We start from the raw sequence: 26060 nt of genomic DNA, 5'->3' as shown, positions 1-26060 counted from the left end.
TACACTTAAATCTATTTATACGATCTTAAAAACAAACTGAAAATGATAAATTTTAAATAGCGTATTTCACACTGAAAAGTCAGACAGATAACTGGAATAAGATTATACAATGACTAAAATTAAATCCTTATTGAAAAGTACAAAACAGATATTACAGAAAGTAGTGCACAGTTTCCAAGTAACAATAAAAAGACTATCTTTAATAGTTGTTTATGGATATTACATGATACTCAATTTAAGAAAATCAAAACTCTAATACGGGATCAGGAGAATAGCTTCTACAATTTTGTAACTTTTTTTTTTTAATTTTTATTTTGCAATACAATTCAGTTCTACATATCAGCCACAGATTCCCTTGTTAAAAATAGCTTAACCACTAGACACTGGTTGGGTTTCACTTTTTTGTATGGATCCTCTATTCTTCACTTATTTCAATGCTTAGTTTCTCAGCAAATAACATAGTAGAATACAGTGGTTAAAAAAATGCTGCACCCAAAACTACATTGGCAGAGTTCAAAATCCAACTTGGCAATTCACTAGCCACATGAAATTTTACATAAGCTGCTTCCCAATTCTTTTGCATCCTTCCTCCTAGTTTCCCTGGGATGGGTCTAAGTAGCTCAGATTCTCCTCAAATTTTGATCTTCCTGCTTCTCGGTCCTGAATACTAGAATTACAGGCATCATGCCCAAATACATTTCAGTTTTCTAAGATACAAATGCAGGTGACTACATCAAGAAGGCTTTTTGAGAACTAAGTGAGTTACTATGCATATAGCACTCAAAACAGCGGTACATTTAAAAGGGATTAAAAGGTGTTAGCTGCTCCTTTTATTACTGCCATTCTTGTTACTATGATTCAAATAATATTATGATTGGTAATGATTACCCATAATTTAATATTAGATATATCACAAAATTTTGAGCTTAGAAGTACGTAATTGCTACCTTTTAGATATAGTGAAGGAAAGCACTTAAGGCTAATCTCTGAGTTTATGGTTTACCTAGGAATCAAGTACAAGAAAGCATAAAATATGTTTACTGTATGTTACAGGTGGAAGGAGTTCAAACAAAAAAAAGATTAAAGAGATTAGAAATGAATTCTAAGAAAATAATTTGTCATTTTCTCGGGTCAATTTCTTGGGGCTGTCAAGATGGACAGAGGAGGAACACTGACACTAAAACTACTAGTCACTGAAGGATGCTTCACTCTCATGGGAGCAGTGGGATGGACAAGAACCCACAGAAGCTCTGGGACATCAAACCTCTGGAATAAACAATACATCCAATTATACGTACTCTTAAGGAGAATCTGGTATTGCATGTAGCTGGAACAAAGTCCGTAAAAGGCAAAGAAAAGTCAATGTTCAATGTTTCCCCACAGGCTGCCAAATATACTATAAAAAGAAATAGTAAATATACTTTAATGTCAACGAAATTTAAATGGCAAAACTACACCAAACGTATACCTAAATAAAATGAACTGTATGTAAACATAAAAATCTAAAAGCAATTATGAAATCGTCTCAGAAGATAATATAGGAAAATCAACTCCAGTTGTTATAAGGGAAAGAAAAGAGAAGCAGATTCATGGATAAAGGGTTGTCATGAGATAACTAGGAGTTGTGGACCTGAAGACAGAATTACCCTAGGAGAAATATTCACCATGTGTAGCACTGGGATGGGGATGAGTATATCAGGGTGAAGAAAAGAGCTTTCAATACTAAAAACAAAGGGAGTTTTTCACTCATAAATTTTTAGGGGGTAGGAAACCTCTGCACCACTTATATAATTTGGTCTGACCTACCTACTGAGGAGGCAGGCACTAACGGGACAATAAATTTATCTTGTAGCTAGAAGGGAGCTTACTTTTTCTGCAAAAGCTTGAGTGCTCACCACAGACACCTATCAAATTTTTGTCTTAAGAGACAGACTGTAAAGGCACACTGCCTGATTTTTAGTAAACAGGAAAGAAGGGAGGGAGGAAATCCACTGTATTTTAACATTTATTTTTGTTGGCACATCTTAGTGAGTAGATTGACCAAACTTGTAGTATTCTTACCATTTTCCTGCTGTTTAGTGGAACAATCAATCCAGTTATGTTGATTGGCAGCCCAAATCATTTCAAATTGATGAAACATGATTTTAAAATTCCATGTGTATGGAACAAATGAAAAAATATCTGGAGCATTATCACTAGACCAGTCTTGAATCAGATCTAAAAATAGAGAACAAAAAGTAAAATTAACATGTATTACATTGTATACACACACACATACATACATACATACACACACACACACACACACACACACACATCCTAGTTAATCAAAAATAAATTATTTTGTAAATTAAAAAAAAAAGAATCTTTATATCTGCAAACTTACTTCTTTGAATCCTCTTCTTATTATGTTTATTTCTACCTATCTGTTAATTGGGAGGCATGAGGGGCTTGCTATAAGTGAAAAATATCTCACTTTAATAAACTTTCTTAATAACAAATACAGCTAAGCACGGTGGTGAACCCCTTTTCAGGAGGTCAAGGCAGGTGAGTTCCAGGCCAGCCAAGGTGCATAGTGAGACCTTGTCTTAAAAATAGGAAAAATAAATAAATAAACAGAAAGAAAAAAAGAAAAAAAACACCACTAATTTTAAATACAGATGAACATTTTTCATATTTGTTCATGAAATAAATATCTGCTGAGTACCTATTAGATGACAGTCTCTGTTCTAGACCATGGGACTGCAATGAAATAAACAGATGCAGTCATCTTAAAAGTTAGAAACAATCGTCACTGTTTATGTGTTATGCTTGAATTGTTGCTTTTAAAAGGTGCTTTAAAATTTTTTATTTATTATTACTATTGTGTGTGATATAGGTGTCAGGCCATAAGCATGCTGTAGTGTACATATGAGGATAAGTTTGTGGAGTCAGTTTTCTCCTCTCACCTTTACACAGGTTACAGGATTCAAACTCAGATTATCAAACTTATGCAGCATGTGGAAGCACTGCATCAGTCCCTAATTGCTGCTTTTAAGTTTGTGTTTATACATTTAGTCTGTTTCTCTCTGTTATCTTAATTTTCTTTTAAACTTAAGAAGTAAATGTTCTCTATATGATAATTCTAGCTCTGTTGTACAGTAGTTCTCACAACTTTTTCTTTTGTCTTCCTATTATTTGTTTGCAATGTATATAGCCATCAACATCTTTCTTAGAGGTGTCAAATTCATCTATGTACATTTATAGTACAAAGAAGCCTGGTACCACGTATATGAAATTAGGTATACATGTTTGACTTTGAAATCAGATCATAATAACTTTAAATTTTGGTTTTATTTTATTAGCAATATGATTTTGAAAATATAATTTAAATGTAAAACAATTTGCCTAACTTTTTAGGAGAATTGAGATGATTTATGTGACATTTTAAAAACTAAATGACACTAAGTAAACACTCCATAGAATGCATTTATCATTGAGGATAATCTAAGGAAATTTAATGTCATTTTGTTTTTAAAAAGGATCTTTAAACTGAAAAAATATGAGTCAGAATAAATACAGAAAGCAGTCATAAATGTAGCATATAAGTTCATTTAAAAATTAGCTGCAATCCACATATATTAAAGAGATAAAATTCTGACTTAATAAATGGCAATCTTAACTGTAATTTCCTTAATAAGATGTAAAAATAAAATAAAAGGTATATAAGTAGTAACTTTTCCTATTAATAGAAAAAGAAAATTCTAGTGTATAAAATTTACTTTAAATATACCTTTATTTCATTTAAACATTACAGTGGGTAGCCACCTCTTATCATACCTATGCTTGCCATCAAAACGTACACATACACTCAATGTTTTATTTTCTAACAAAGGAAGTGATTATACCAAAACTACAGATGCAAACATCCCATGCACAAACTTCATTGTGGCTGGATACATACAAACATCTCCACTTCCATCCCCATTCCCAAACAGTTTTCTTCTTCCCTGTTTTACAAAAGTAAATATTGTCCTCAAAAACAGAATTATGCAGGGAAAATATTCAAGGAGATACTTAAACTTCAGTTCTAAATCCCAGCCTCTTGAAGGAGCCTGACTCTGTTCTTTTCTTTAAGTTTTATTCCTTCAAAATTCATCCCTGAAAGTAATCAATTTCACAATATAATTCATCATTTCTAAGCTGACTTCATTTTTCTCATTAATAAATTCAGCATTCCTACTCAAACTACATATCCTGTCTGAAACTAATATAGTCATGTCTCCATAACCATAGATTAAATCAACCATGGGTTAAAAATGTTTTTCTTTGTGTAAGAACTAAACATGCACACATTTTCCTGTTATTATTTTTTAAATATACAAGTCATTTTTTATGAAATATCCATACTGTGATAAGTATTTTAAGGAACTTGCAGATGAATGGAAGTACACAGGAGGATATACAATCTATATGCTAGAACCATACCATTTCATAGAAGGCATTGAGCATCTACAGATTTTGTATCCACAAGAAACCAATGACCTATGGATATCAAGTAATGACTAAACTGTCATTCATATCCTTTCTGTGGAAGGAAAACAACCATTTTTAAAGGCAGGTACTACAGAAAACAAGAAGTCTGAAGTCTAAACACTAATCTTAAATGTCTCATCTACATATGCTTCAATAATTCTATGCTACAAGTTTCTAATTGTTAACTCAGAGACAAATAATACTATTACTTTTTATAGTTGTGTGAAGAAGATAGAAATTAATGTGCTTTGTACATGCCGAAATGTTATGTAACTCATACTGAACATATTACACCAAGGCTCATTCTATAAAGGCCATTTCCACCATTAATAACCCTTCCTTATTTTCTCCGAATGGCTTCAGATGGACTAGATTTCTGATGTCCTTCCGTCTTAGATGCAGTGCTAGCACCACAGTTTACTCTACCTGAACATAAATACTGTTTGGCATTGTTTCATTTTATGTCTAGTGTGTCTATCAATGTACTTGAGATTAGTAATTCCAAACAAGACAAAAACCATAAGTGATATGTCCATAAGTGCTCTGTGGGCAGAAATCATATTTAGTATTAGTTTTAAATTATTATGAGGCTTGGAATGTCTAGTAGAAGCATTTATCTATCATATACTTACATTGGTTAAAAGCCTAAAATGAAATTGGTATAAAACAGAAATGTGAATGGTCTAATATCTCAGGAAATGAATGTAGCTTCTAAATAAATTTGCCAATTTTTAACAAATCTTACTGTAAGTTTTTCTTCAGTAGTAACTGAAATGGTACAAATAGCTCATTTCTACTTTAATAAATCTTAGATTTTAAAACCTTACTTGAAATTTTATAATATCATGTAATATTGTCTCCACACCAGCTCCTATGATATCTTTACTGATAAATATTAAGAATTGGGGTGAAAAATATTTTTACATACATAACAGAAACTTAATTATTAAGTTTCCACTACAAGAGACAATAACTTCAAACTGTTTAACAGAAATCTCTGTTCAAATGAGAGGTCAAATGGATCCACGAAAGATGAAAATTAAATACTTACTCAAAAGGCCCTATGACATCACCTACCACCACAGTGGTTGTAAGACAGACAAGGAAGACTGCTACAGCAAGTGATCTACTGTGAATGTTAGCAGTCACACAGCAAGAAGCAACTCTGTCTTATAGAAGACTATGGTACAATAGTGATTGCCAAATATATTTTATTAATATCTGCAACAAGCGCTTGTATTTTAATAGCATTTTTTCCTTAGATCAAAAGCTGCTCACATTACCAGATATGGTCTTATCAAATACTGTGATTAGAAAAATGAAGCACTTTCTTTATAACCTTCTTCATTTGTGCAAGGAATTTAAAAATTTTAAAGACAGTAAGTTAAAAATTAATCTGAAAAAACACATCAATAACTTACTTTGGAACTAAGCTGTTATGTAACATCCTATAAAATGTCAATCAGTTGGTATTAGAGCTTTGTATCATTCCATTATTGTCTTCCTCTCCCCCCATCATAACAATATAAGCCAATTTAATTATTTCTACAAGAGGCTTCAGTTTCCACCTTTGTTTGTCAGCTTTTACTCTTGGAGCATTGTATTTATGATAAAGCTCTGCCCCACATCTAAATCTCTGAAGAACTATTTTATCTTGTTATAAAAGGTGTAAGAATCACTGCTGGATTCAGGAGCTCACAGAGTCTGAACTGACAACCAAGGAGCCTACATGGGACCAACCTAAGCCCTCTACATATATGTGACAGTTGTGTAACTTGGTCTACTTGCAGGATTCCTAACAATGGGAGCAAGAGCTGTCCAGAAAATACCTGTAAAGAAGTTCTTCTGTGCAAAGATGAAGTGGTAGGTGGCTTTATAAACCTCTAATTCACACTGCCATGTCTGTGGCATGTTCCAAATTCTGGGGTAGCTGGCATTGATGTGAAACTGCAAAATAAATGTTAGAGCTTAAAATGTGATAATGCTAGCAGCATTGGAAATGAAGTCACACACACTCATGAGTAATTAAAACTTATTTTCCCACTGAGCTGAACAGAAGGTGTCTTAATACTGCTATAGCACAAGCAGCAAAATAAAAATGAGAAAAAAAGTCAATGAAATGATTCAAATGATACTCTACTATATTTCTAAACCAGAGCCTAGCAAAACTGTCATCAGAGACGCTTCATCCAGCAACTGATGGGAGCAGATGCAGAGACCCACAGCCAAACCTTAGGCGGAGCTTGGGGAATCCTGCAGAACAGGGCAAAGAAGGATTGCACAAGCCAGAAGATTCAAGACACAAGAAAACAGCCCACAGAATCAACCAAACAGGGCTTATAGGGGCTCACTGAGACTGAAATGACAATCAGGGAGCCTATATGGGTCTGAGCTAGGTCCTCTGCATATGTTAGGTTGAGTAGCTTGCTGTTCTTATGGCACTCCTAACAATGGGAGCAGGAGCTGTCTCTGACTTTTTTGCCTGCTTTTGGAATCCTTTTCCTCCTAATGGGTTGCCTCATCCAGCCTTAATATTGAGGGGATGTGCCTACTCTTATTGCAACTTGTTATACCATGTTTGGTTGATGTTCTTGGGAGGCTTGCCCTTTTCTGAAGGGAAATGGAGGAAATGTGGGTTGCAGGGAAGGAACTTGGAGGAGAAGAGGGAGTGGAAACTTTGGATGGGATGTAATATATGAGGGAGAAAATGAAAAGTAAATTAAAAAAAAAAACTGCTGTAGCAAAATATCAGTATTCCTGGTCAATACTCAGATCTTTGAAATACTAAGCTTTGATAGGGTCAAAATTCTCTGAGAACAAAGACTCATGCTTTAGTTTCAGCAACACACACCAGCAAACTACCTAATTCCTCCTCTGATAATAGAAGGAGGGTGAAATATCATGCATACCATCATACAACCTGATCCTGGAATTTCTGCAAAGGAAAAAACTGTCTGCCTAGGAGCAGCAATGTTTTAACATGGCCTCATTTATCAGCAATAGCTTGAGAATTCTAACGAGTGCTGAACTGTAAGTAATACTGATTTTGATAGATTTTAGTACTACATTTTATGTAATAAAAAATTTTCTGTAGTACTTTTATATTATTCACATTTTTAGTTATGAAATATGAATGCTCCAAAAAATAAGTTTTGTTTCTTTTCCAACTATGATGGCATCAACTTAACTCATACCAACAGGAAAGACTACACAGAGACTCTCAGGCTAAACCAACATATCTGACTATTTGTGAATGCTGTCACAGAGGATTATAATCAATATACATATATGGGTTTTTCTTAGTAATTGTGAAATTTTCTTAATTTACTTGTAGGTTATATGTACAATGTTGACTTAAGACAAGTAATTAAGAACCTTATGACATCATCTTATATAAAGGAATTTTCTGTGACTACCAACCAGTCTACATAGTGGGTTTTGTTGTTGTTGGTTTTTAAGTGCCAGATTAACGAGTATCTTAATCTGAAATTTAAACTATAAGCACTGTCAAGAAATCCAGGGTACCATCAAGATTTTTTTTTCCTTTAAACTTGAGTCACTGACTTAGACAAAAGACAAAATTAGTTAAGCTCTGAAAGAAAATCCAATAGGGCCAGAACATGCACTCACAAATTATTACTTATAATTTAGGAAAAACACATGTAGTTTAAAAATAACATTCTAACAACTTTTGGGGCCTTCTACTTACTTCCTACATATTAGAACCAGAGCAATAAGCTGGGCAGGGGGCAGTGGTGACGCACACCTTTAATCCCAGTACTTGGGAGGTAGAGGAAGGCGGTTCTCTGTGAGTTCGAGGCCAGCCTGGTCTACAAAGCAAGTTCCAGGACAGCCAAGGCTGTTACACAGAGAAACCTTGTCTCAAAAAAAAAAAAAAAGAAAAGAAAAGAAAGAGAAAAAAAAAAAAGAAAGAAGCAGAGCAATAAAGGAATCACACAGGCAGTACACACCATTGGGAATCTACTTCTTTTCCCAAGTATGGTATCACTAGAGTACTTACTTGGCAGTTCTTAAATAAGAAAACAGATAATTATTTTTTAATTTTATACTGGAAAATTAAAACCAAATCTATATCTACTAAAAGAATGCATATCATATATTTAGGCTTACTGCTAACATTTCTGCTTCTAGAAGGGTCCGATATTGCATGCTGGTAGTAGCATCAACATGTAATAGTTGTCCTTTAATTGCAGGGGTATAACCTAGTAAATAAAAATATAAAATATAAGAACCAGAATAAAAACTATACAATTAGGTTTTTGTAGAACTACTCAAAAAAGAAATCCCTGAGAAACAGTTTAGGTATACTTCAGTGAAAGAGAGCTTGCTAATATAACAAGGATCCTTTTCAGATTAGGCAACCTTGAGTAAACATGATCACCATATGTTATCTACTCTGGTTTGATTTTGAGTGTGAACCCACAGAGGTCTCTCAGTATCCATATGGGATGGTTCCAAAATCCCACACTTAGACCAAAATCTATGAAGCTCAAGACCTTTATGTGAAATGTCAAAGTATTTCACATTATTTCATATATCCTCCACATATGTCAAATTATCCCACATTACTTATAATTAATATTTAATACAAAGTAAACACTATGTAATAACCATTAAATAGTATTGTTTAGGAAATGACAAGGAAAAAGTATACAGTACAAACTCAACTTTACTTAAATATTTTCATATAGCAGTTGCTTGAGATTATGGCTGCAAAGCCCATGGACATGAGGATTAGCTGCATATGCTTATGCTCTAAGTAATGCTTTTCAACTATTAACACAAGTCCCATACTTTTTATTTATCCACTGACTCAAGTATGTATTTTTTCATCACTTTTTTCAACTACTCCCTGTATAAGGACAGTTGCCAAATATCATCTATTTCTCCTTTAATGAATGACACTTTCACATCAATAAAGACCATTCTCAGCACAAGTAGGAACGTTTAAAATGTCATTTCCTTTCTTAATGGGCTCCTTTTTGTAAGAACACTAGCTGTATGCTATTATTCTAAAGGTTTTATAGCTAGTCCACCACACACTCTGCTATAGGCTTTCTTTCCCATCCCAAACATCTGAATTTGAAAAATATTTTAGGCTTCTGTGTGTCTGGAGTCATGCATTGTTTTTTTCATGATGCATAAATCCATTTGTAGCTCCACAAAGTCATCTTAAAATCCACCAAATCCTTTTGACAAATTTTATTACATTTTATTCATTTGGGTATATGCCTGTGTGGAGGTCAGAGGATAACCTGGGAGAATTAGTTCTCTCTTTCTACCATATGAGTGCCTGGGATACTGATTCCTCAGTCCTCAGGTGGTCCACTTATCTCAATGTGCCAACATTTGAACAATAGTTATGCACTGTAAAATTACATAAGAATGCTTACTATGTGCATTACTGTGCAGGCTACTCTTATGTCAATTTGACACAAGCTAGAGTTATCTGAAAGGAGAACCCCAATTGAGAAAAATGCCTCCATAAGATCCAGCTGTAAGGTATTTTCTTAATTAGCAATTGATGTGGGAGGGCCCAGCCCACTGTGGGTGGTGCCATCCCTGGGCTGTGGTCCTGTGTTCTTATAAGAAAGCAAGCTGAGCAAAAGCCACAGGGAGCAAGCCAGTAAGCAGCACTCTTCCAAGGCCCCTCCATCAAGCTCCTGCCTCCAGATTCCTACCCTGTTTGAGTTCCTGTCCTGACTTCCTTAGCAATATGGAAATGTAAGCCAATTAAACCCTTTCTTCCCCAGTTTTCTTTCTGGTCATCGTGTTTCATTGCAGCAATAGAAACTCTAAGACTATCAACTTAAAGATTTTATTTTGGAAGTATTTTGCCTGTCTGTATGTATGCATACCACAAGTGTGCATGGTGCCCTCAGAAGCCAGAGAGAGTGTTATAGATACTTGTAAGCCACCATGTGGTACTGGGAACCAAAACAGGGACAACAAGTGCTTTTAACTGTGGAGCCATCTCTCTAGCCCCTGTAATATCAATGTAAAAGGCTGAAGCATTCCCATATTTGAACCATTATTAATTTTGTACCACCTCCAACTTCCTTTCTCCCCTGTGATACATTGTAATTAAGATACTTCTAACAGACTTTTCTTACGAAATAACTCCTATGAATCAGGCAGTGCTAGAGAATCTCAGCTCTCTCTTTCATGGCCTCACATGATTATTATTTTAAAGCTAGCTAATGTAATAGTTAGATCTTCACAAAAAAAGGACCTAGAGTTGGGCGGGGGTATGTATTATGCCATCCTCTGTTACTGTTTCAATGAATTATTTAAACAGGAAAGTCCAGATACGTTTATGTAAATATAAGAAACAAGTCAATCTCTTGTTCTCTCTTTATATAGTAGCACCAATAAAGGTGACAGAAACAAGATAGGAGAGCTAAATAAAATATGAATAAATAAAATTAAGGACAGTTATCATTGCCATTTAATAATCTTAACATAAGAGTACATTACTATTCTCCTTACTCTCAAGAAAGTGACTAAGTACACCACAATTTTATCTTAACTCTCCTCAGTCACAAATATACTAAGATGGGAATAAAAAAGCAAAATTTAACCAAAAGCATTTATTCATGTTACTGATTAACTGCCCAGATTTCAAATATGCAATGATTTATAGTAGCTCAGAAGAAATTGAAGCTGTAAGAGAATTATTTAATATTTTCAGTATGCACTGTTTTTTTTTCTTTCTCACAATTACACTGTTCTAAGTACTCATTTTATTCTATGAAAAAAAAATCTACTAACATTATACCCTAAAAAATTTAAGCCTATTTATCAAACAATTACTGTTGAAATCACAGGAGTCAAGGTCAGTACTAGACTTGTGAATGATACAGCATCTACTACTCTCACAGTACCAAAATCTAACTAGAAAAATATTAAGCAAATTATGTTTAGTCCTACAAGAGATGTACACAACACAATAAAAATACAGAGTTACAACATCTAACAAGTCAAAAATTGTTCTGTCTAGATACTCAAATAATTATGTAATAACTTAAGCTACAGGTACATTAAAATTTAAAACTATGCTCTCATCTGCTCATGAATACGTCAAAAAAAAATTACAAATAGAACCATCACATGATCCAGCAACCCCATTATTGGGTATATCTCCAAAGACAATGAAATACGTATGCTGAAGAGCCATCTGAGTGCCCATGTTCACTGTAGCACCATTCACAAAAGTCATGATATGAAAACAAACTAAATATGGTATCCATTAACTGATTAATGGACAAAAAAATGTGATACATATGTGAAATGTTAAAAAAAAAAAGATGAAATCCTATCATCTGTGACAAAACGGCTCAAAATGAAAGTCATTATGTCAAGGGAAATAAGCAAGACACAAAAATGATGTGATCTTATTAGTGATCTCATTAATGTATGCAACCTAAAAGAATAAAAAATAAATACCGAGCTTACAGAAGTTGAGAGTAGAATGAGTAGTTACTCAGGCTGAGGAGAATAAGGAGAAAGGAAGGGTTGGGAGTAGGTGAACAATTACTACTAAGTTATATAGACAAGAATTATATGCTGACCCTCAGATAATGAGAACATGTTGTATACTTCAAAAAGCTCAAGGAAAGCCTGACAGCATGGTGGTTCCAACCTGTGATCACAGCACTTGGGAGTCTGAAGCAAGAGTATCTCAAGGGAGGGACAAGATTAAGCTACATAGCAAGTCCTTGGTCAGCATGGGCTACACAGTGACATGCTGTCTCAAAAAAATAATTAAGTGCAAAGCTAAACAAAAGGATTTTAAATTCTTTTACCACATAGAAGTTATAAATGTAGAAACACATGTTTATTTTGACTTGAACATTGTAAGTCTACATACATGGGTTCAAACATCTCATGGCACCCCATTAATAGGTACAATTTTATGTATCAGTGAAAAACTAAATTATATTTAAATTAAAAGACAAAAAATTAAAGCATCACTAATGTTAATTTGAAAGGACTAACAAACTACATTAGCATACTAATCATGTCACTAATCATTTCAGGCAAAATAATAACTTACCATTTTCTTCAACTGTCATTGGAATATTAATTTCTAAATACGAGCCAGCCCCTACATTTACATGTACAGCATTTGTTTCCTACCAAAAGAACAAGATTAATGTACATGAGATTTATTATATTTAGTTATATCATTTTATTTTAAATTATCAAAGAAATATAATTAATAATATGAAGTATTAAAAATTTGGAAAAACCAAGATTCTAATTTGTACCAAAATTATATTAAAATATTTTAACAAAATACAAAGGAGAAACCAGAAGGTAACTTAAAAGTCCATTGTTATTACTATTAATCATTATTAATTTCTTTCCATTATTTGCATTTAATAAAGTATTATAAATGTAAAATGTACAAGATTACTTAAGGAGGTATAGGGAGCTCAGAGAAATAAAGCTAAGCATATAATTATGACCCACAAAAATACTCTGAAAATTAATTTTCAAATTTTAAATAATATTTTCTACTATCTTATAATAAATACCCTGTTTTTAGTAAACAGCAAGTCAATGGTAGCATCTGCAATAATATTCATTCGTAGTTCAAATGCAAGGATCTGTCTTGGTCTTCCAGGCTGTGCAACCTCAGAAACTTTCAGAACTTGATAATCAGGTGGAAAGAAAAACTTCCATAAACAATCTCTACATAATAAAGAAAAGGAGTTGGCATGTTAGTCAAACACAATCAATCATCTTTAATAAGGGGCCAAAATCATATTTAACCTATCATTGCTATCTCACTTAACAAACTATTTTTCCATTATCTCATACTTCTAGATATCAATAAGCTTTGAACACCTAATACACTATTACCGAGTGAGACATGGGCAGGCCCCAATCTAAGTGTTATGTGAGTTCCAAAAACATGCTACAAGTACATCAATTGTGCAAATGACCAAGAACTTAAAGAGTATCTTAATTCATCATTTCTCCCTCAGCAAGTGAATTAAATTTTTCTGAAGAAAGATCAGCTTCCTTGTCTGTAAGAATAATTAATCTCAGGGACTGACACTGAGGATTAAATAAAAATACTTAACAGTGTGTGACACATGGAAGAATTTTTGTATTATTTTCACAATCACTCAAAAAATTAACCTTTATTTTTATTTTATGTGTATGGGTATTTTGCCTACACTTGTATCTGTGCACTTCATGGATACAATGTGTGTGAGGGATAAAAGAGGGTGTAAGATCCCGAGATAAGAGTTATAAACAGTTGTAAGCCACCAGTTGGGTGCTGGTATTCCCATGTACTCTGCAAAGACTAACCAGTGCTCTTAACCACCAAGACTAACCAGTGCTCTTAACCACCAAACCATCTCTTCAATTCCCCACAATCACTTTTAATCAGCATAATATCAATGAAAGGACAAAGAGCAATATATTCTAAAAAGTAAATAAGTATTTAGTTGCTGAGCCTAGTGTATGTCTCCCTATAATATCATTTGACAAGGATGAAAGAACTTAAGAAATATTCAACTCGGAGTCTTCTACAGGAGCAAACATTAGTTTAGTATAATGTTCAGAGAAGGTAGCAGTGCATGTTTTTTAAATAATAGGGTTGAAGACAGAGTCAACAGTGACAGAAAAGACTACTTAAAACAGACTTGGAAAAAAAGTAGATGAACAGAACAAAATCTGAAAACTGAGGTTCACAGAGTTCAACTTGCCATCATTAAATGAAAATACACAAAAGAAATTCTGCAAATGATCTGAAACTCACAACATACTAAAACAAGACAAAAAATACAGCACACCAGGCAGGACAGGCAATGAATGGGCTGTAATAGAAAGAACACTGGATAGGAAGGGCTGATCTGAACCCTGGCTCTTACTGCTGTGGTTTCAATACCTTCCCAAAATCACACAGCCATCTTTCCAAGAGAGTAAGGAAGCTAACGCTAACCACATGAACAAAGCACACTGAAAAATAAAACTTTTGATTTAATGAGATTGAATAAACCTTGTTATTCAGTAAGTTCTAAATCTAAATAAAAAATACACTGGAGTATTCTCTCAGCAGAGGAAAAGCTGATAGAGAGGGTTGTGAAAGTGAAGTTCTAATGCACAGAAATGCAGTATCAATTCTCAAAATACTACTACTAAGATTGGTCAGTCTCTAGGATGGATTTTTGTGTCAGGCATGGTGGTGCATGCCTTTAATCCCAGCACTTAGGAAGAACAGGTAGATCTTTTTAAGTCTGAAGCCAACCTAGTCTACATAGTGAGGTCCAGGAGGACAGTCAGGGCTGTGTAAAGAGACCCTGTCTCAAAAATCAAAAACTTATTGTAAAAATTTAACTTGAACCTGGGCAGTGGTGGTGCATGCCTTTAATCTCAGCACTCAGAAGATAGAGGTAGGTGGATGTCTGTGAGTTCGAGGCCAGCCTTGTCTACAGAGCGAGTCCAGGAGCACCAGGACTCTTTCACAGAGAAACCCATTTCATGTTTTTTTTTTCTTAATATAACTGTTCACCAGTATACCCCCTTCCCTAAAACAAAGGCTATTTTCTACTATGATTTCTGAATACAGTTCAAATGGAGTTATTGCATTACTTAGTAGAAACATCTCATTTTTCAACTGATGCCATTGACTATAAGCATCATTAAATTAAAAAAGAAAAAGAAAAAAATACTATAAAAGGAAAATTAAAATCTAATTAACATACAGAATCTTTGCTTTTTAACCTGAAATTTTAAGCTCCATGTTCAAGCTTAATAAATAAACACAGAACTTAGTAATTGTCATAACATATTTCAAAGGTTTTTAAAAACCTTATTCCAGTTTTTGAACAACTGTTAAACTATTACTTATTGAGGCATGTTATTTCAATATACCTGAACTACTAACATTAAAAGAACATACTGAACATCAATCAGGAGCTGTTCTGCCCTTTCCAGGCCTGAGCCGGCAGAGGACACAGACGGCTCCCACCAGACTACTTGGTCAGGTACCATTATACCAAGCACTGCCCGAGGGTTCTACGCCTGTGTTCATGAGAGAAGAAAAGCAACAGCTCCGTACCATGCCTTGTGGCTGGGGTGGGCAAGACTCAACCAAGCGCCACCTGTGACCCAACCAAGAGCACTGGCAGAGAGTGGATGGTGGGTACAGGGTGAGGAAATGGAAGAGAGAGGGAGAGGCACAACGGTTCAATGGGCTATGGTTAGAGATGAATCTAAAGAGGTAAGGGTGGTGAGGAACAGGTTGACATGAATGGTCTGTTAGCCACCCAAGGCCAAGGTGATATCTGGGCCTGGGCTATTACCAAAGGCCAGGTCTTAGTCTGAGGCCCTGAAGCAGCTTGAAGGGGGCCTGTTAGTATCTGTGGCTCCAGTTACCACTGAAGGCCGTGAAGAGGCCTATAGTCTAGGCTGCCACCTAGGGCCATTTGGTATTTGAGAGGCATGCTGCCACAGGAGCCATGCCAATCTAAGTGGCCTGCGCTGCCACCTGGGGCCATGGTGACTTCCTGGTCCAGGTTGCTTCTGAGGACCATGTCTGAATCTATGGTCCTATCACAGCTGGTGTCTGTATTAATATTCCTCACCATGTTGCCATCAAACGGCACACAGATACCCAGGTTCTAGGCCAAAACCTGCAACCATGTTGCTGTCTGAGGCCTGTGCTGCCACTAGGGCCAAGCTGATTTGAGTGGCCAGTGCTGTCACCTGGGGCCATGGTACTGTCCAGGACAGAGTTGCTGCTGAGGGCCATGTCTGGGTCTGTGGCTCTTCAGCAGACATGGTCTGAGTTGATATCTGTGGCTCCTGATGCCATTGAAGGCCATGCCAATGCCAGGGGGCTAGCCAGCCATCTTAGACTATATCGATGTCCCAGGACCATGCCGCTGCCAGGGCTATCTATACCGGGTAGCTGGTTCTGCAACTTGGGGCCATAGAGGCATCTGGGCCCAGGCCACTGCCTATGGCCATGTGTGGGCCTGTGGCCCTATAGCATCAGGGTCTAGGGTGATGTCCATGGCTTCTGTTACCACTGAGGGTTCTGCAAGTGCCCAAGGTCTAGTCAGCCACCTGAGATCATGTTGGTGCCCAATAGCCATGCTGCCGCTGGGGACATACTGATCAGGGTGGCATGTGTTGCCACTGGGGCCACGGTGACACCTGGGCCCAAGTTGCTGCCAAGGGCCATGTCTTAGTCCATGGTCCTGCTGCAGCTGGGGTCTGTAATAATGTCCGTGGCAACATTAGCACAGGGGGTCCCTGGAACCATGCTGTGCTAAGCCAACCCCACTCTTCACTGGCCCTGGGATAGCTGACCCTGCACCCAGCCTGGGGAAGCACATTAGAGTTGACCCTGCTGTTGGGAATTGGGAGGCAGGTGAGTCAACCCTGAAGGCGTGAGAGCAGAAGAGCTGACCTCGCTCCTTGTGTACCCTCTACAGCAATTGAGGTGCCCTGCCCTTCACCTGGGCAAACAGTAGAGCTGGCCCTGGTGCTGTGAGTGTGGGTGAGATGAATATGAGGAACCTGAGAAGAGGAGAACTGGCCCTGCTCCTTGATGAAGGCTACACTGGGTGAGCTAGCTGAGGCAGTGATAGAGAGCTCACCCAGGTAGTGATGATGAGGGAAAGCTATCGAGCTCACCAACAGAGCTACCACCCAGGCCCAGAACCAGAGCTATGAGTTGGCCCACGCCAACATCCACCTCATCTATGAACTGCTGGTACATATGAAGGGGATGAACAGAAGGATCTCCATGACACAGGACAACAACAGAATATCCAAAAGGAGCCCCAGTGAGAGCCCATTATCGGTAAGATAGCAGAAGCCAGAGGCCTCAAGCCAGACCAATGACCCTTGGCAATAAACACTTGCAAGTAAAGATCAATGGACTAAAGGGTACACTGTGTGACTCAACAGACCACACTACAGCTTCCACAAGATTCTTCTCTTTTTTTTTTATTTTGTTTTTGTTTTTGTTTTGTTCCTTTGTTTTGTCTGATTTTTGGTTTTTCTTCTAAATTTGGTTTTGTTTTTGGGGGAAGTATGCAAGAGCAGAAAGCATATTCCAGGAGATGGGAAGATGGGTGGAACTGGAATATAGGATGTGAAATCCACAAAGAATCAATAAAAGTGGAAAATAAATAAACAAAAAAATACTGAGAATACTTGCCTAGAATATGTAGGGTCCTGGTTTTATCTCTAATAACATTTTTTAAAAAGAGACCATATTACTTGACAGTGTGTAATTATTCCAATAATGCAAAATAGGGAGTTTTGAAAGTAAAAAGTATAAAAAGAGCCAATGTATCAAGAGTTAATTTCACCACTCCTTCATCAACAGGTTAATATCACCTGATTCACTGAAGAAGTTGGCTTATCTCTCTATTTTCAAGAAAACTAGACCATGACTACAAAACTAGACTAATTTTAAGCAATATCTATTCTAATTTCTCAACGCTTCCTAATCATCAGTACTAAATGTCTCCTAAAATCTTCAGCAGTAAGAAATTGGTCATAATATATTATGAATAAAAGTTACTTTAAAATTAATATAAGCCTAGTTTTAAAAAAACCTTCCAGGTAGACAGGTATGATAGTCAAAACTACATGTAGTTCCAGATACTCAGGAGACTAAAGCAAAAGGATTACTTGAACCCAGAGTTTAAGGCCAGGTTGAACAAGAGCCCCACCTCAAAACAAACACACATGCAAACAAAGCCATTCAGATACTCCTATACATGCACTTACTACTAATTTATTTCTTTTCTTTAGGCCTTGCACATTAGATAGGCAAGCCTCAGCCCCTGGCTTTCTGAGTTGGGGGTCTTACTTCATAGCTCAGGCTGGCCCCTACCTCACAATTCTCCTACATAGGCCCCCTCTGGAATGCTGAAATGACAGGCATGATTCACTGTATCTGGCTGGCCATGTTTCTTTATTACAGAACTCTGAACTACCTACAAGACCCTCAGGGCAATTTTCTACTGTCCTTACTCATTTTTCCTTGATTAGTCACACCCCTTTCTTCCCCTAGCAAACCTCTACTTATCTTTCATAAACTATACTCACACTGCCTAATAAGGCCTTCTTTTTTCACTGTACTAACCTTTAATGCAAGTAGCTTGTTACAAGCTAAACTGTATCCTAAAAATTCATGTTTAAATCTTAAGTTTAAATCCTTTAGTACATGACTGTATTTGGTGACACAGATTTTAGAGATGATAAAGTTTGCACAGGGTCATCAGAGTATACCCTAGCCCTGTATGGCTGGTGTTCTCCTTAAGTAAGGAATCAACATACTCTAGGACAGGGCATGTCAAAAGAAGAGACAATACATGTTGCCTTAGCTTCAAGAAGGGGCCTGGGACACATCCTCCTCTCATGATGCTCACAAGGAACCAACATTGCTAACACTTCCAAGTGAAACTCTTGAAATCCAGAACTTGATTAAACAAGTTTCTGCTGCTGAAGCTATATCTCAGCAATACTTAGCTATTTAGTCAGAAACCACTACTGTCTTTCTGAGCCTGTCATCAAGACCCTTCCCCATTTATTATGGCTTCACTAAAGCTATTGTAGCTTTTCATTTCTGAATCTATATATCCCCAAAATCCCCAACTCACAGAAGGTCAGTAAATAAATCATCAATTAAATACAAAATAAAATAATGGAGCCAATAAGTAGGCTGCTCATTGGAGTTTGCCTGTGGTTTCTCCACAAACAAGTTACTATCTGGATCAAAGTGTTTAGTGAAAACTTACTTTGCCACAACATAATAGTTTACTAAAATTAAGCAATGGGGGCTAGAATGATGGCTAAGCTATTAAGAGCACTTGCTGCTCTTCCAGAGGACCTGAGTTTGGTTCTCAGCATCCATACCAGGCATCTCACAACTGATTATAACTCCATCTCACAACTGATTATAACTCCAGAAGATCCTCTGGCCTCCATGGGTACCTGAGCTCAGGTGCACATACCTGAATACATATGGATACATATGAATACAAATACACATGAATATACATAATTGAAAATAATAAAAAATATTTTTAAATATTAAGCTAGTATTCAATAAGAAATAAAATCTCAAAATACTTGAAAGACTATTAGAAATATAATTCACTCAAGTACCTCTGCCTGTCAGCCCAGGGTCCATAATTAAAATCTGTTCCTTTACCACAAACGATATCTAGTCCCCAGCAGGGAGGTAAATCTTGTAATTTGCAATCTTCACTGCTTACTTCTCCTTCTACACTCTCTTCTGTTTCTTCTGGAACAAGTCCTACATTTCAAAATATAGAAAGGCAATTAGTTAAAACCTCCATTAAGAAGGAGGTTTTACTAAATATATATACTTAAATATAAATAAATATATATAGTAAATAAATATACTTCCTTATATTAGCAGTTCAAATGTTTCAGTTTCAGGTAACCTTACACTTAAAAATTTAAGAGTCCCAGAGAGATTGGTGTTTTTGTTTTGTTTGTATGTTATACATCAAATTTACTATGTTCAAATTAAAATTCCATGATTTTAAAAAGGTTTCATTTAAATAATAAACACTATTTACTTAAAGTTATTTAAACTTTTTTAAAGTATAAGATAAAATAAAAAGTAACTAATAAAAATTATGTTTTCATCACAAGAAAAAATTTTTGAAAAACTATATTTTCCAAAACAATTTAATGAGAAGTGTTTGTATTGCTTTTTAAATCAACAGGTATCAGTGTCCAGCCAAACAGAAAATAGGCAGATTCTCATAGTTACTCTGCACTTATCTATTGTTAAAGGATCTGAGGCAGTCTGGCCTTAGGTATAGATAGAAAGGGAAGAGACATTTCAATAGCCTTTCATATATAAAGTTGGATGATATTCTGTGATACTAGAGCAAAATTCAACAAGTGGCACTTCAAAAAGATTACAGTGTAGACCCTGAAACCCATTACTCAATTTTTCAAACTCTCTCATGTTAAAATCCACTGCTCTCTCTTGTATTCTGAATCTATCTTTTATCCATGCACGACTCTGTATTATGTACTGGTCATTTGGAAAACACTGGTTAATTGAGTTATGTTCATTTTTATAAATACTGGTAAATTTATTATTAAACTTTTCCTAAAACCACATTAATATCACTAACAGTTTCATTAGAAAAGCTGTTAATACTGAGATGCTGTCAAACAACACCAAATTTGCAAAATTCTAATTTTCACATGCAAAAATATATGGTTTGTTTTGAATTATTCTTCAAGTAAAATTAGTGCTCCATGAAAAAAAGCAAAAAGGCTTGTGACTCAATCAAGTGAGTGCTTTTTCTGAACTCACTGGAGCACTCTGGCTCACAGCACAAGTGTTCATGTTCCATGTGTACTTCCTTCCCAGTTCATCATACCAAATGCAACGACTCTACTTATGCCTCAAAAGGTGATAAAATTGAAATTCTTATGGTTTCATCAAAGAATTCTTTTGAGATATGACATTTTCTATTAAACCACAAATGTGTGGCAGTGACTCCTGAATACTACTGCTTCTACAATGTCATGACAAAAAGACAAGTAAAATCCTGGTCCTATACTGAAAATACTGTGACCACACAAACCACCAGGAGGCAAAAAGAACCAAAGCATGATAAAAGAGCTGAAACAATCCAATATTAGTGACTTTTCTCAAATGGAAGCTATCAAACACTGAAAATAGCTAAGTCTCAATTTTTAAGTTTGAAGTTCAAGTGCAACAAATTGTGATTTTTTTCCCCCTCTAAGTTAAAACAAACCACCCTGTTACCATGCACCCTAAGGATTTTTCTTAGGAAGCTCAAATGGCTGAAAGGTATTTAAGGAATTGCTCAACGTCCCTAATCATCAGGGAAATGCAAATCAAAACGACTCTGAGATACCACCTTACACTCGTCAGAATGGCTAAGATCAAAAACACTGAAGACAGCTTATGCTGGAGAGGATGTGGAGCAAGAGGAACTCTCCTCCACTGGTGGTGGGAACACAAACTTGTACAGCCACTTTGGAAATCAATATGGCGCTTTCTTAGAAAAATGAGAATCAATCTCCCCCAAGACCCAGCTACACCACTCTTGGGCATATACCCAAGGAATGCTCAATCATACCACAAGGACACATGCTCAGCTATGTTCATAGCAGCATTGTTTGTAATAGCCAGAACCTGGAAACAACCTAGATGCCCTTCAACTGAAGAATGGATAAACAAAATGTGGTACATATACACAATGGAGTACTACTAAGCAGAGAAAAACAATGACATCATGAGGTTTGCAGGCAAATGGATGAATTATTTGCATCCTCAATTTTTGAGGCACACTTACGAAATGCAATTTGCAGAAAAGATTAGTCTACAAAATAGTAATGTAATACTCAACTCTTAAGACATGACATCTTTTATTTGTTTTAGAAATTAGATACTCTCATAGTAACATTTAACACTTACTGATGCTAACTTTCAGAAGATTTGAAATATGGAGACAATAGCATTTTATAGAAGAAACAGAATCATTCCTGTGTGACATACTTTCAAAGAGGACATACCTGGTTCATCCATGTAATAGTAGATGTCAACATCATTTGACTGCATCACCACAAAACCTTCTCCCATTAGTCTTGGTGGTCTATGAGAACACGTGTGAGGCACAATAAATACATCTTAGACTACAAAATGCTCAGCACTCTAGTGAACAGTAGTTAAAGAGTGAAGAGACAAAGGGGAAAAAAACTACAAAGCACATGACAGGTTATATCTTAAAAAAAAAAAAAAGAACATCTTTCACACAGACAAACACAGTAATAAATGTAACAAGTTACTCCAGTTTTATATTATATCAGGTTAAGTGATAAAATGACCCTGAAATTTTACTGGTAAATTAGTTCAATAAGAAAAGAAATGGCTTATAGTCCTCACTTTAGGTTTTGAATGAGATAAATCTATTTAAAACAGAGGTTAACTACAACAACAATTACTGAAATATAATAATCAAATTTTGCTTTTATGACCAAATTTAAATGATTTCTATTATAATCCTAAGTAATATTTAATTACTACTATCTACCAGCATAATAAAGTATAATCATTCAGAAATAATAAAAGAATTGTCATTTTTATCTGTAACAATTTACTTTTCCTCTGAGAATATTTTGCTGATTAATTAACTTAAAATAAATGTAGAGCAAACATCCTAAACTTAAAAGCTGGCATCAATGTATCCTCTTACTCTTTAGAGTTAACAACTTCTCTGCCATATAGCACTGTCTTCTACATAAAAATATATTTCTCATTAGATAACAGCATACCAAAATGCAATAATTTTCTTCTAAATATGTTTTAAACCACAAAAATTAAGCTAATCTGCTTTTTAAAAAAAAAAAAAACATAATTTCATGTAGCCTATGGCCTGAAACTTCCCAGCCTTGATGCAGGAGGAGGAGATTGGTCCTGCCTCAATGTTAGATCACATGCTTTGTTGACTGCCATGGGAGGCCTGCCCCTTTCTGAAGGGAGGAGGAGTGGATGGAGGGAGAAATAGATGGGAGGTGGGAGAGGGGACAGGAGGAAAGAGGGAGGGGAAACTGGTTGGTATATGAAATAAGTGAAAAATGAAAGATAGCAGGCTGAGCAAACTATGCAGAGCAAGCAGTATGCAGGAATCCTCCATGGCTTCTGCTTTAATTACTTCCTTGAGTTCCTGCCTTGGTTTTCCAAAACGACTGAGGCCCAGAATATAGCAGCCAAATAAAAACCCTTTTCCTCACCAAAAAAAAAAAAAAAAAAAAAAAGAGAGAGAGAGAAAAGAAAAGAAAAAGAAAAAAGATTAGGGACTCTTATTCCAAAAATACATGACCTAGTGTCTGGCAGGAGTTAATAAGGGTTGTCTCCTCCAGGTCTGGTCCATTCCTGCACAAGCACCTCATCATACTGGTGAGTCTAATGTAACATATCTTCTAAATAAAACAGCTATTTCAGCACAGGGGGAAAAGTTGGAATGCTAGATAGAAAAATTCTTTGGAGCTCAAAGAAAAAAATCAAGCAGTTATCTCAAAATTGGACTATTCTAACTCAAGCATTTTTTCCAAGAGAAAGTTTGATTGGCTTTCAACTTCAATTTATTACTTATCCTAGCCTTCCAGATAGAAAAATACACCTTTAATGGGCAAGTCCTAACATAACATTAGAGCTTAATTTAAGCCAAAATAAGTGAGAAGAGGATATAAAAAAATTATCATTATAATCACACAGAAACACATTGAAAAGTATACCTATCATTTTTAGCACAAAGGCTTTAACAGACTGAAAAATATATGTGATTGCTGTACAACTTCTACCATAGAAATGAGAAAGATGCTACAGGTTCCATCCAGTTGGTACTTATATTAGCTATAGAGAAGTTACTATTTTTATGTTTTCTTACTCATCATTTTGTAGACCAACATATCTTGGACTAGGAACAAGCATGACTCGAACATTTTCAAGCTTTCCTTTCACAATGTGCATGAATTGGTCAAGATGACTTGAAGGTGGTTTTGTAGTATAAGTTAAGAAAGCATCATCAAAATTGATACATAGAGTCTGAGGTTGGTAATGATTCCCAAAGGCCAAACGTCCCTAAAAACATAAAAGAGATACATTGTTTTAGTCATTGTTTTTCCTTAGCTGACCTAATAACCAACATTTTCAAGCAAGAATTAAATGATTCTATTTTAGCTGTATATGCTATCTAAATCATTATTTAAAATCATTATCATTTATTTAAACCAGTATTTAAAGACATCTAAAGATAAGTTTAGAGTAACTTAAGCACTTGTAAATAGCCTTTCAGTTTTAATAAGCATCCAAATACAGAGCTGGTATTAAAACAGTTCATTTCACACCCTACAGAAATAGGAACTAAAATATGCAGAAAATTGTTTTCTTTTCTTACATGGACTTTGTATTTGAAAAAAAAAAGTTCTATAGGTTAATGTGCCAAACATTACCTCGAACATAATTTACTTACTGTGCTCACATTGACCTTAATGACTGGGATAAGTGATCTCCATGAAGATGTGGGGTCTTGAGATTCTGTTTTTACTTTAACTCTGACGAGAAAAATAAAACTGATATGAAGAAAAACTTAAGGGTATAAAAATTAAACTTCTTCATAAATCACATCATTAATGCCAGCTGCATTTTCCAAATACATCTAATGAGTATTCAAGTAAATAAAACAACAATCATGTGAAGACATGGTAATATTCCTAAAAGTATCTCTTGGCATGTACTTTTTCATACTATTTTTTTCTTTTTTTTTAAACAAGCTATAATGAAAAACCATCTATCTATAATACAACTCTTGAGTAGAATATGACATCATTATTGTACTGTGATACCCATTATATCACCCCACTTTATAATACAACAAAGTTAATCAGCCAGGTGATTTATGCCATCAAGGTATATAAGTCAGATATATATATATATATATATATATATATATATATATATATATATATATATAAATTCTCATCACAATTCTCTCATCACTAGCCCCTTGTCACCACAATTCCACTCTATTTCTTTGAGTTTAAGATTGTGGGAGAGGGGACCTGTGTTGTTGGTTTCTTTTAATTTTTTTAAACTTATTTTTAAGAGTATTTTCATTAATTCTTTGAAAATTTCCTTTTTTTTTTGAGAAAAGGTCTTACTATGTAGCTGATCTCAAATCACATTTGTCCTCAAGCCCAGCTGAGTTCAATTTTTTTTAAACTCCACATATAAATAAAATTATGTTATATTTGCCTTTCTTGGTTTGGCTTATCTTATATTATCTATTTTGCTGCAAATAACAAGATTTTCTTTTTTAAAAAAGCTGAATAATATTTCATCCAATGGAACCATTTTCAGATAAAAGAAAAATATAAATAAAAGGAAAAGCTGTGTCTGAAATGTAACAGTAAGTTAAAATTAAAGTAAGCTTCATTTGAAAACAATAGTTTGATAAAAAAAATTCCTGAATAAAATTATTAATTTAAGTAACTTTAATTTCTCTAGAAAGGGTACATGAGTCATTTCATTTCCTAATCACTAATTGTGGCTTATTTTCCAAGACTCATACTAAATTACTATGCACTGAACATCGAGCTGACTCTCTATTACTTTATAAGTGCCTCCTTAAAAATATTTCTGTCTTTCTAGAATAGATTTCCTTTTATTTATGTGTTCCTGTTCTGTCCCTTGGCCTTTCAACAACATATATAAAAAGAGATGAGTGACAGTGATACATATTTGTATGGCAAGAGCTTATTCTATTTTCCTTTGCAAAATTGTTATATATTTAAAGTATACAGATATAGAAAAATTTTAACATATATTTCCAAATGAATAGCAGATTACAGAGTTGGGGATTAGCTCAGTGGTAGAGTGCTCACTTAGAATGGGCAAGGCCTGGGCTCAATCCCTAGTACCACCAAAAGAAAAAAAACAACAACAGAAAGAAGTCACA

The 26060-nt window shown here is 35.2% G+C and overlaps 1 protein-coding gene and 1 long non-coding RNA gene across 9 annotated transcripts in view; one reads left to right on the top strand and one right to left on the bottom strand.

Moving 5' to 3' along the window:
- Positions 1–26060, bottom strand: part of Bltp1 (bridge-like lipid transfer protein family member 1) — a 179839-nt gene that overhangs the window by 134067 nt on the left and 19712 nt on the right. For all 7 annotated transcript variants that reach the window (XM_059265243.1, XM_059265244.1, XM_059265247.1 and 4 more), the window contains exons 8-17: positions 24576–24657; positions 23991–24184; positions 22117–22196; positions 19690–19840; positions 13077–13233; positions 12593–12671; positions 8647–8738; positions 6345–6462; positions 2062–2217; positions 1299–1396 (exon numbers count right to left, since the gene is read on the bottom strand). In XM_059265243.1, the coding sequence (XP_059121226.1) occupies positions 1299–1396; positions 2062–2217; positions 6345–6462; positions 8647–8738; positions 12593–12671; positions 13077–13233; positions 19690–19840; positions 22117–22196; positions 23991–24184; positions 24576–24657 (1207 nt within the window). The remainder of the gene's footprint in view (positions 1–1298; positions 1397–2061; positions 2218–6344; positions 6463–8646; positions 8739–12592; positions 12672–13076; positions 13234–19689; positions 19841–22116; positions 22197–23990; positions 24185–24575; positions 24658–26060) is intronic.
- Positions 1–26060, top strand: part of LOC131912952 (uncharacterized) — a 53757-nt gene that overhangs the window by 9771 nt on the left and 17926 nt on the right. Inside the window, exons 3-4 of one of the 2 annotated variants that reach the window (XR_009379762.1) lie at positions 6306–6378; positions 15493–15696. This is a non-coding gene — a long non-coding RNA (uncharacterized LOC131912952). The remainder of the gene's footprint in view (positions 1–6305; positions 6379–15492; positions 15697–26060) is intronic. The other variant, XR_009379763.1, reaches the window with a different exon arrangement.

Source organism: Peromyscus eremicus, chromosome 6, assembly GCF_949786415.1.
Source record: "Peromyscus eremicus chromosome 6, PerEre_H2_v1, whole genome shotgun sequence".
NCBI classification, from domain to species: Eukaryota; Metazoa; Chordata; class Mammalia; order Rodentia; family Cricetidae; genus Peromyscus; species Peromyscus eremicus.
This window is presented reverse-complemented; position numbering and strand designations above follow the sequence as displayed.